Below are 12,777 nucleotides of genomic sequence, written 5' to 3'. Positions count from 1 at the left end.
TGGGTGAAATCAGGATTCAACACCATTTATCAGGACAAACAGAAACCAAGTAAACGTGGCATTGGCATACAATGCCCCGAGGCACTGTCACTGGGATACAGAGCTCTGAGCTAGGTAGCAGAATCAAAAGCCAAGTCCTCTTCAAAGGGTTGTCAAATGGTATTAACTAGAGTGAACACCAAAGCAAAACAGGAAGCAAGTCGGAAGCAGGTAGAAGCCCTGTTGTTATGAAAGCTGCTTTGCAAACCGATAGAGACTCCACTTGGAATACTGGGGACAGATCTGCTTGCTATTGGAGGATATTATATTGCAAAGCTGGAAAAAAGTTTAGAAAAGGGCAACCAAAACGATCAAGAGGCTGGAGCCAACCCACCTATAAGGAGAGCTGATAGCGTTTGGAGCCTTTGGCTGCTAACTGGCTGTTGCAGCAGGTTCTTTCAAGTGGTGGGGTTGTACGTTTTCTCCTCATCAAGTTTTTTAAATGGTTTTAAGTTGTTTTGATTCAGTGTTGTTTTTAACACGATACCTTATGTATTTGATATTTATAACTGACTGGTGTGTTTTTTACCTGCCTGTTTTAAATTCATGTTCTGAATGGCCATGGTAAAAGCAGGATATAAATAAACAAATCATTTAGGGGAAAGGCAGGTAAGGAGAGGACACAATCAGAGGTGCCTTAAATTCTGCATGGTGTGTATAAGGCGATCCCTCTTACGCCATAGTCCCCTATCTTGCAGAAACCTATAAAAGCAAACTATCCCAGGAAATTAAATAGCAGCCATAACGACCCTGGATCTGGCAAATGCCAAGACGTTATGAACCTTCCTTGGAGGTTTTTAAACACAGGTTGGGTGGATGCTTTAGCTGAGATTCCGGCATTGCGGGGGGGGGGGGTTGGACTAGATGACCCTTGGGGTCCCTTCCAACACTTTGATTCTATGAATGCTTCTTGAATTTGGGCATTTAAAAATCATTTTACGATTTGGTTGTCTTAGCTTTATTAAATGTCAGGATTTATTTTTCCCAGTTTCTGTGATCCCAATATTTTACCTATACACAGAATGATTAAACAACAGGATTCTAATGACATTATATTCCACATTTGTTTGCAATACAACCAGTGAAAAATACACTCTAATTAATACTTCCTGAAAATATATATATCATTTTTTCATTCAGGCAACCATTTGTCCAGATGGATCATGTCTATTACAAACAGCAATAGATCAGTGAATTCTTTGTGGCTCTGCACACACAAATGTTTCCATTTCTCCTTATTAGTCTGAACAACCCTGTGGGTCTATTTTTCATCAAAAACTTTTCAACTTTCCTTAAAAGCCTCTATATTTGGCAGATGAAAAACTAGCTTTTTCTTCTCAGCCCCTACCTCCTTACACTGCCCACTGATGTCTACAGCAATAAATGAAGCACTCAAATGACAGAAGCAAAAACCATTATTGTGGAACATGAGGGAACATGAGGGATTAAAAAATGGGGCTGGGAGAAAACATATAAAGGCAAGTCACAACAGCCAGCTCTGAAGAGGATGGCTCAGTTTGCCTTGTGGAAATAAATGGCATTTAGTTGTAGAAAGGATTCTAGGTCTTTTACTCTTCTACACACCCAATAATGTACCTGCAATGAATTATGTAAAGCTAATCAGAATCAGTACATGGCTGTACTGCATAACTTAAGATACTGATTCATGTTTTCAACACATTTGGATGTTTTTGGCAAGTACTGAGAGACAGAGGCAGTGTTTGAAATGTGAGCAAATTGAGATGCCCGGGTGCTGAAATGGCACCTGAAGTCTCCACCATCTGGAGGTGCTTGCTTGGGGTTCCTTGGATCTTGACTGTTTCCACACACTAGCAACACACCCATAGGATTCTATCCATTATATTTTATCTGCACAATCAGAGTGAATTTCAGGAACCAAAAAGTTCTATTGAAAAATATGACTTTTGAGCCGTCTGGCCCCAAAATGGAACATAGGCGTTCCATTTTGCCAACTGCAACCCTGGTTTAAGGAGCCATTTGGTGCCTAGCTTATATATCTGAGTTTCTAACACTGGCCAGAGGTGGAGCTGGAAAGAGAAGACATACAGCCCTGGGTATGTCCTGCAATATCAAGCATCAAGTGAGGCTAGTACAAATACAATATTTTATTAATATTATTATTTTACAACCACCGCTACTACTTATTAGATTTGTTAGTTGCTTGCTACCAAAGGTCTCCAAACAATTTAGAACACATTTAAAATGTAAACATAAATACATTATATTATTAACAGATTATATATATATATATATATATAATATCCAGCCTAATGAAGAACAGAATTCAATATGACTGTGTGACATTTTAGTTGAGCCTAATAAAGGTGTAACTATACTGCGGCTTTTGGATATTTTCAGTTAGTAAATATTGTAGAACTTTGGTTTATGTACAAAAGAAACCTGTAAGAACTTAAGATGACAAAGCATAGCACACAGTTCACAGAGGGATTTGCACTGGCTGCCAATATATATTTGAGCTAATTATAAGTTTTAAAGTACGTGGTAGGTGAACACATTATGGAAGGAAGATGTTCTTTTGACACAGCAAATATTCTGTTGTCTGTACACGTAAATGCCTGATGACCACTGGCAGTGGGGAAGAGACAGAGTAAGCACAGTTTCCCTTGTAAAATAGATGGCTTTAAATCATTTTGACACTTTCCTCTCTTAAAAATCCATTGCAGACTTTAACACACAGAGAGACCAAAATAAATACATCAAGCTAGTTAAGATTGCACGATGTACTTTTTTATAATTTTACCACAGTGTAGTGAGCAGCATTCAGAAAAATAAAGTAGTTGTGCTAGATACTGTGCAATTGATCTATCTGTTGAATTGCTTGCAATAAGCAAGTAATTCCACATTGACCAGTGCTAAATTGCCAGAAAGGTTCTTTCCCCAGAACCTCACCATTCAGCTGACATCACTGGTGACCTCAACTGCTGGGAGGAGTTTAATTCTGTTGCCCCAGTGAGCAAGAACTGTCTTCAAGCCCTTTGAAAAGCACTCTCTGAATCAGCTCTGCACTTCTCCTTTTAGAAGGTGGGCAGTGGTGTTGGAGAAAGAAGAAGGAAGCCTCCTGCCCCATGTCACCCACCCACGTAGAGGGGAAGTGTGGTGCTGTGTCAAATAGTGCTTCTGCAAAGTGCTTTAAGACAACGTTACACTCCCGTTTGAGCATCTGGAGGCTGAAAAGGAGAATGGAAGCTGTTTGCAAAAGCACTCTTTGAAACAGCTATTTCCACCTCTGCTGTAAACATTGAGAAGGAAGAAAATGCAGCTTCCTATACCATCACAGGCGGCCCAAAGGCTATTCATGCTACCTCATGCCTGCAATTTACATAACAAAGAGAGCATACACTGATTGTATCCATGCAATTAATGTCATGTCCAGATTGACCTTAAAAGCTTTTTCTATGGGACAGTTAATAATAAAAAAAGGAAGAGCGGGGAAATGATAAACTATTGGCATTTTACTAGCTCTTGAAAATGCAAGCATTCCTCTGTTCTTCTAACTTGAACCTCTGATCTAATTGTTTTAATTGCTATTTTATTGGGCTTGCTTTATTGTACATTTTAATTGTGGGGGTTTTAATGTTTAATGAAATTGTTTTATTGAACATTTTAATTATGCATGGATATCTTTTGATAGTTGTTTTATACTTAGAAGCCATTTGGGCAAGTAAACAGTAAATAAATCAATAGTAACAACAAGAAGAGGACTGGGAAGGAAGTACCTGAGGGAACCGAGGGTAATGAAGAACTGGGACAGAATAAAGGAAGAGCCAAGGAAGGATAGGGGGAGAGCCAGAAAGTGACTGGAAGAAATGGGAGCCATGAGGCCTTAAGTTGCCATGCCTAGACTCTTATTGGGAAATTCAGCCAAGAATGGCTTCTGCTATAGTACTGTGAACTGGCAAATGAAGCCCAAGAAACATTAGGTAGTGACAGTGAGTCTGAATTTCACATACAGTATTTATTCGAACTAACCTCCCATTTTTGGCTGCAAGGTTTTAGTCCTATGGATTTGTGTGACAACAGAGCTGTTAATAGTATATATATAGCATAATTGTTTCTTAAAATACCTCCTAGTCACCCTAAAACAATTTTTTAAAATGTTTTAGGTTGAGGTGAAAACAAGATAGCACAGACTGTCCTCCAGGGCAGCCACATTTATCGTCTAGCTGAAGTTATACTTAGATCACCTCTAAGCTGCCCTCTAGAGATCAGCCCAAGGTGCACTTTGGAAAAATCATTCAGATAATTGAGTAATAAACTAATCTGTACATCATCCCCAGAGCTAACATTGCAGATATCCACTGCTCCTGCTATTAAGCATGGGCTCGTTTCTGCCCAGGCCGCACGGTGAAGCGAGTTGTGTATTGGTTATGAAAAATGGACAATGGCTTGGCCTCTCCATAGTCTGCACAGCCAATACAGCCCACTCTGCGTCAATATTGCAGCACGAAGGGGTGGAAGCAGGCTAAGCAAGACCTGAGGCATCACCACCTCAGTGGCGCAAGTCATAAATATGAGAGTGTGGGCTCACAATTCCTGTCAAAAAATAATCTGACACTCTTGCCCTTTATCTGAACATTGTTTGCTCACTCATGAATTTACAGAACACATTGAGTGCTAAGCTGTATCCACATGATGGAGCTGGGAACAAATTTGCATTTGTTTCCTTCATTGACCTTTAGCCATTTTTTTCATCTTTATCACAACACTTCCACAGGTTCTCTTTCAACTGGCCTGTTCTCTGTTTACCAGTGGTTTGCCTTGGAAGTGGATATGCATAGTGTCAACAACTGTCAACACTCTGGTTAATGGGCAGGGCTCACCTGCAAACTTCAAGGTTCTTCTGCACCAGGGACTTTTTGAGCCTGGAATTATTTGACAACTGAAGGATGAAAACAATACCCCCAAGTGGATGTTTAAGGCTAGAGAAGTCTTATAAAATTCTCCTTACTCAAGACTCCCCCCCCCACACAATTTAGAGTTTTGAATTACCTGTTTTTGCAGTGGAATCAAATGGAATCGATTTATTAGCAGTCTGCCATTCTTTGTGTTATAATTACTGAACTCAAGATTGCTATGCTAGAGCACATGGTTCAAAAACATCCAAGATAAGCTTGAAATTACAGATGGAGAAAGCCAGGAGGGCGGAATGCAGCCTGGGGTATCTTGTACATACAAGATACATGTATGTCTGCCTGGAGCCACTTTGCTTTGTACAATCCTGTTGTTTAGGCTGTAGCAGCCCTGACCCTAAAGGGATGCTTTCCTGGATACTGATATATGTTTAATAAAGTAGTGGCTAATTTTCAACCCAGCTCTGCCCTGCAAGCAAAAAAGATAATCACTGCACCCTTGCTGAATCGGGCTTGTAATAAAGACTAATCCGTTTGATTAAATATATTATTGATGGCATTGTTATTTCTCCTCTGCCCTCTAGGCTAGCTCAGAAAAAAAGGATACAGGCACAATATAAAAACTAAACTTTCTAGCTTCCTAGGAGAAGAAAGGGTAAATGAAAACACTTTCATGGTTTGTCAACTCTCCCTGTTGTATATAAAGGATCTGACAAACATGAGCAACAAACATAGCAAGGGATGATGGTACTTTCATTTGCAAATCAATCCAGAAGTGGTCTTGCACTTTGGGGCATAAATAAGTTGCAAACTGGCAACCAGGTGGTATATGGGGGAAATGATATTTCAAAAGCAACTTCATCTATTAACTTGCATTGATTAACTGCAAATGCACTGAGGTCTGGCACTCATGGGGACTGGTAAGGCAGAACTGTAGGTGCAGCAAGAGCCAATGGCAAGCAGAGCCAACTAATTCTGGTTTTGTCCCTATCCTCCTCCTTGCTGCACTCCCACTGAGACTAAGTGGGAAGCTGACAATCAGTGGCTGTTGTAAGGTGTGGACTGGCAGAATGCAGACTGAGATTGGTAGGGAAATGTTCCATTTGTCCTAACAGGCCAGTCTCCACTGAAACCTCAAGGAGAATCAATGGGCTCACACTCCCCCAATTATTTCCAAAAAGATCATCTTTCATATCAATCAAGACTGATGTACAGTGGTGCCTCGCAAGACGAAATTAATTCATTCTGCGAGTTGCTTCGTCTTGCGATTTTTTCGTCTTGCAGAGCGCGGATTCCCCGGGTATTAACGGCTTTAAGAAAAAGGAAGCAAACTTGCAAGACGTTTTCGTCTTGCGAAGCAAGCCCATAGGGAAATTCGTCTTGCGAAGCACCTCAAAAAACGGAAAACCCTTTCGTCTAGCAAGTTTTTCGTCTTGCGAGGCATTCGTCTTGTGGGGCACCACTGTAGTCCCATGACTAGGCATGAACCAAGACTGGAAAGGACCCGGATATATTCCTTCTGATGCCTTCAGAAACAACAAAAGCATGGAATGTAGCGGTTTATGATATGGTAGTATAACAGCTTCTTTGGAATAGCTTTTATCAAACTGATGAATAAGCACAGAATGATTCATTTGTAAACACAGAGGTGATCATTACTGGGGCGGGGGGTGGAGAGAGATTCAGTTTTATTAATGCTAGTCATTTAAATAAAGAAATGAAAAAAAGCAAACCACTAGGCTAATCTGCAGAGCATTCTACTCACTAAAAGATGGGATGGTATTCAACCATGTTTTATTCAGATTATATTGACTTAAATTAATGAACATGACTAAGTTAGGTCCATTAATTTCTGTTGGTCAACTCTGAGTAAGTGGAATACAGCCCATGGTCTTTTAGAGTATGTGTACAAAACCAAAAAAAATCTGCCTACCAATTAATTTATAATTGGCATTCCCTACTTGTAGTCCAAACTCTTGCTTATCCTTTCCTATCCCACTTTTATCCCAATGAGTTGATGAAGAGTTTAAGTCTTAAAACAAGAAGTCCAATATACATAAAAGTGAGCCATAATTTTGCCCTAAGGACATGGTTGAGCACCATTTAAAAAACTCCCAGTAATTTCAACTGGAGAAGCTTCAGCATTTAAATCATTTGCCCTTTGAAAGCAATGGGTAACTCTGGTAGGTCATGCCTATATTTCTCATATATTACTTCCAGCATTGTTTCAGTTTACAATACTTTCCAGATATAACAGCCAATTCCAGAGAAATCAGAGTAAAAGTAAATATAAGAGCATGTAACAGACTTCATACTATTTTAAACTGAGTAACTCTACATAAAATGCGTGGGAGTGTATATATTTTAATTGCCAAAGGGATGGAAATCCACACATAGGATGGTAAGGGTTCATTCAGTATTCGCAGCTTAACAGGAAATACAAATGACATATCTCAAAGTTTAATTAAAAGGAGACTTTCAAATATGCTTAAATAGGCAGCTTACCCTGAAAATTTGATTTTATAATTTAAACCCTGAATTCAGGCACAGCAAATTTCAAAAACACATTTCTAATATGGCACTTAATGGCACTTCTGATGTGACCAAGTAAGTGTATAATATAAATATCCATGGAACAAAGTAAGTAAGACTGCAGTATTGTTTTCTATTCATGTTAAGCACTGATACTGAAAAGGAAGACAAAGCCTGTCAAAACACATATACAAATTCAGCTAGTGAGACTAATTATGGCAGCATTTCTACATGATCCCCCCAGCTTGAGGAAAGGCAGCTGAGGATTAATGGAGCTTTCAAAGATCCTGTGAATTTTCCTCTAAGACAATTATAGCAGGAGCAAAGGCCAACTTACTTGATGTAGTATGGAACTTTGTTATGTGAAACTGATCTCTGCCATGGTAGCTGAACAGAGGCTGTAGAAAAGAAAAGAAATGGGGTAATTATGACGAAAATAAATAATTTATAGTTAAGTTTTACAATTAAGCTCAGTCATAAGAAAGCACTGAATATGAATTCCAGGACCTGGGAGTGAAGATCCACCTCTACCTTCTAGACAGAGTTCTGGGAATACCACACCTAGAACGAAGCTCTACTCTCTATTCCACCCATCCAAAGCTACAACAGCTTTTTCAGTGGTCAGCACGGACAGTTGCAGCAGCAACTCAGAGGCATACCACCTCTGATACTCGAGGTGATACATAGCCATCAGCAGCAGCAGCCGTTGATGGCTTTATCCTTTACAGATTTGTCTAACCACCTTTGAAAGCCATTCAAGTTGGTGGTCATTACTACTATTTGGTGGTAGCAAATATCATAGGTTAACTATGTACTGTGTGAAGAAGTACTTTGTTCAGTATGTTCTGAATCTTACAACATTCAGTCTCTCTGGATGACTCTGGATTCTAGTATTATCGGAGAGAGAGAAGCACTTTTCTCTAACCGTGTTTTCCCGTGTATAATTTTATACACTACTATCATGCCCCCACCCTCCTTACTTGATTTTTTTTCTAAACTAATACTAAGCTAGAATGCCCTTTTCCTCGTAAGGGAGTTTCTGCAGACCATCAACCACTTTGGTTTCCCTTGTCTATCTCTACATTATCCTTATTAAAATGAGGCAATCAGAGCTGCTGTTCTCTAATGTCTTTGCCCCAGAGAATGCTCAATGGCAAGCCATCTATTTGTTCTGTATTTTTTCTCTTGTCAAGTTATTAGAAATGCTGGATTCCAGATGCTGTAGATAGGTTTAATTGCTGAAAAATGATGAAAGGTACTTCCTCCACACCTTCCAAATATCTAAATTTGTGTGTAAACTTGCATTGTACCTATCTAGGAATCCAATCCTGCTTAGACACTACTTTCTGAACTTCGTATGAATAGCAGTCTTGAGGTCATATACACAAATGACTTCACTGTTCAGGTGAAAATAAGAGATCTTTGAACTGCCAAGTACCACATTTATCTACTGGAATGTCCCTCAATCTCCTTTTACATCCTCCAGTATAAGAACACACTATCAAGCAGCTTCTTTTACTAACACTTACTGGACAGAAAATTTTGAGATGTAGGTCCACAGTTCCAGTGTGCTTCCTGTAGCAGTTTAAGGCGATCCTCTACAGATATCTGCATGTACAAACATATACAAGGAAAACCATTAATTTCAAGTGATCATACATTCTTAACAGCCATTCTAACAGCCAGCATTGCAAACAATGGTTTACAAACAGTTTTAGCAAATAGACTTTAGATGTACTGCAGATGTGTTTACTCTGCCCATTTGCATCTGTTCTCTTGTTTTTAATGTTTAAATACAAATGAATAATGATCTTTCTGTAAACAATGCAAATCAATAAATAAGATTTTCACAGTGACTAAATACTGTCTCCACTGAGATTTTTTGCTTCTCTCTCCTCTTCTCTTGTCTAAATATCTGTAGTCAGCAGGCCTAATTTTGATTCTATTGATCTTACAGCTGCCTTTACAAGGAACCACTTTGGAGCATGCTGTTTTGCTGGTTGACAGGATGGGCAGATATCCTCCTGGTTTACTAATTAAACTGCACTTGCACATCCAGCAGGAGTCTGACTGCTTAGTCAAATCTCCGTAAGGCATAAAAAGCATTCCAAACACAAATTACATTGCAAGAAACAGAGATGCATCAGAAATGTTAATAATTTCATCTCACAGGACACACTGTTTCTCAGCAGACTACATCTAAACTCAGCAGGTCGCAGATGTCAAAGATAGGGGGGCATTTTTCTCCACTTTCAAACATTTCACACTTCCAACTTTTTCTTCTTCTCAGGTTGAAATAGGATCTCGATGCAGAAAAGGAAGCAAATAGAAATACACAAAACTCTTGGTACAAGTTTGAATGGAGTACAGAAGACTAATTTTCTTTTAATATGAAATTCCCATTAGATGTTCTTCCACAACAGTTTCAGACAATTAAGGCAATAGGAATTTATTGGAAGCTTTTTGGTTTTCTGGAACATTCAAAGGCAGAAATGAATCCATTCGAAGTCTGAAATCAATAGTGCAATGTGGAATGACTGCCCCCCAGGCCAATCGAGATCTTGCTAAGCCATCTAGCATTGCAAAAGGAGAAAAAAACAACACTTCTTTACTAGGCTAGATAGAACACATTGCACACTGCCTCATATGTTCCTAGGTCTCCAGGGTAGCATGGGAATGGTGACATCATTGCCCTCTGGGAGATATATGAGCATGTGAAATATGTTTAGCATGATCTGTAAATGTCCTCAGGTTGTACTATACCCACCTTATGCTGCTTCCAGAATATGCCTAGAACCTGCCCCAAATTTGAGGTCCATTTTCCCTGACTGCTTCACTACAAGTTCTGTAGCTATAAAATACCAACTTTAGTATGCCACACCCTTCTTTTCCTCGCCTGCTGCTGAACCTGGAGAATGGCAACCTGCTGAGGAACTGAAGGGTAGAGCCAGTTATCTCTGCCCACGAAGAGCAACCGTAAGAACGATAGCTGTTTCTAAGGGGAAGCCTATTGTTTGGGCAAAGGGTTGTGGTGACAGCTACATTTGTGGTGAGACCACAAATGCAACTCACAAATGTATAAAGTGAAATTGATGGGAACCGACGTTTGTCCAGACAGCTTTCCGGGTCATGTGGCCAGCAGGACTAAACTGATTCTGATACAACGGAAGAATTACTTATATACACACAAACTTTCAAAAGTTGTTAATAGCCATGATTAATGGATATACAAGCCCAAAATATGTACACGTGTCTTTGGATATTAATTCCATCCCCTCCCTGCACTGAACTGCTGATATCAGCAAAAAAGAGAAGCTATCACTCATGAGAGAAAAGAAGAGACTCTTTCATTGCAATTTGTTACTAAAGCAGTCAAGATTAATGATAAATTGTACTGCAATAGAGAATAAGAATAATAAAGGGACACCCTCTCACTCTTAATCCATTGAAGAGAAGAACAGAATACCTGTAAAAGTTTCCAGCGCATATTGAGATCATCCAGCTGTCGCGATATCTTTAAGGATGGATGAAGGTCAAGCGGAGAGAATTGACTGCATAAATCATTAACTGCTTTAACTTTCAAGTTGATTGGCGCAATTTCTTCTCTAAAGGCCTAGAACAGGAAACATGTATGTACTCTCAACAAAACATGTTAAAAGACCAGAGTCAGACAGCACATGAAGCACCCTCAAGCACTTACTATTTATTCAAATTCAGCAATAAGCATCAGATTTCACTGCATTTCAGTTCATATGGGGCCCTTGCTGGCTTGGTGAACTGCACATTACCTCAGTTAATCATGAAAATTAAGCAATATGCTCATCAGCCAGGGCCTTTAATATTTCCATCTAATCAGCAAAAGTTTCTGACTTCTCACTGCTACTAGTCAGTCAATTATATCATTCATTTTTGTTTGGGTTTGCTAACAGGCTGACATAATGAAAACACAATAAGCTTATCCTTACCTTCCTTTATACAAATGCAATTAAGAAGAAACTAATTACCTCTTAAAGGCAGAAAGTGGTATTCACAAAACGAAGCTTTTGCAAACTGATTGGTTTCTATTAAAATGGGAATGGGGAAAGGGTAGGCATATTATGCTTAAAACAACAGAACAGAAAATATAAATCAAGTTTGATTATGTTCTGTGGGGATATAAATAAAGTTCCAGTGAATTTTGCTTAATCATTATTTGAAAGAAACACGAAGAGGGTGTTTTGTGTGTGATGCTAGGATACGTAGTGCGATTTATCTTTTTTTTTTTTTAAGATCATCCATGAATTGACAGACAATAAGCCTCTAAGTCCAGTACTAAAATACCCACTGACTTCAGAACCATTTCCAGAACCATTTCCTTAGATTTTGTGCCTTAGGCTTTTTATAGCCTAGGATTTGTAGAGTTGCTGCAGTATGATTTATGAACACCTAAGCTTGCATCGTGGAACATATTGGGAGTTCAAAAAACATTAACAGGAGCAGATTTATTTTGTTTCATGGCAGGCTAGCCATAAGGATTTTCCAGTTTGGGAAAATTATTACTGCACTTTTATACCACATTTTCCCTTCAAAATGAGAGTTTAAAAATATAAACATGTAGGATTTTTGCTCTTCATAAGTTATTTGTGCCTCCCTCTGATCATGTTAACCTTCCCAGCCACCCAATCTATACCATCTTCCCACCACAGTGCTGCTACTTCACTAAAATGAAATGAAATACAATGTGTTGGGGGTGTACTTCTGTAGCCATCTTTGTAACTGGATGTTCAAGTGGCCTCAGTGGTTAGGAGTGCCTATTTTTACTATGGCTAATTCACCAGGTACGATCATTCCTGAATTGAGGTAGCCTTCCTAGACTGATCTACAACCTGGTACCCTTATGTCTGGATTACTACAATGCACTCTGTTTTGTACCTTTGAACCTTGAAAATGGTTCGCTAGTTGCAACAGCTGTAGAATGTATGATTCCCCATGATCTGCATTCACTGTCTCTTTGCTTCCAAGCCCAATTCAAGGTCCTGTCATTGACTTTTAAAGCCGTAAATCCTCAAGGCCAAAATACTTGGTAGGGTTCAGTGTGCCAGTCTGACCCCTGAGATCACTGGAGGGACCTTTTGAGATTCGTGGTGCTGGGAGTAGTGGCCCAAGGAGTAGTGACCTGGTTGAGGGTCTTCTTGGTTGTGGCCCTCAACTCCAATTTTATCAGCCACAGAAGACATGCCTTTTTGTTCTAGTCTTTGGGACTTTCTGGATTTGTTGCCAATTAGGCTCAGGAAAATTTGATTAGTAGAACAATCTATGGAATTGTTTACTTGCT

The 12,777-nt window shown here is 39.3% G+C and overlaps 1 protein-coding gene across 3 annotated transcripts in view; it reads right to left on the bottom strand.

Moving 5' to 3' along the window:
- The window catches only part of LOC309338224 (utrophin-like), a gene marked incomplete at its 3' end in the record, with an annotated part of 204,287 nt that overhangs the window by 66,125 nt on the left and 125,385 nt on the right, over positions 1 to 12,777 (bottom strand). For all 3 annotated transcript variants that reach the window (XM_081855250.1, XM_081855251.1, XM_081855252.1), the window contains 3 exons: positions 10,930 to 11,076; positions 8,993 to 9,071; positions 7,801 to 7,861 (listed from right to left, as the gene is read on the bottom strand). In XM_081855250.1, the coding sequence (XP_081711376.1) occupies positions 7,801 to 7,861; positions 8,993 to 9,071; positions 10,930 to 11,076 (287 nt within the window). The remainder of the gene's footprint in view (positions 1 to 7,800; positions 7,862 to 8,992; positions 9,072 to 10,929; positions 11,077 to 12,777) is intronic.

Source organism: Podarcis erhardii (assembly GCF_964252035.2).
Source record: "Podarcis erhardii genome assembly, chromosome: 3".
NCBI lineage: Eukaryota > Metazoa > Chordata > Lepidosauria > Squamata > Lacertidae > Podarcis > Podarcis erhardii.
This window is presented reverse-complemented; position numbering and strand designations above follow the sequence as displayed.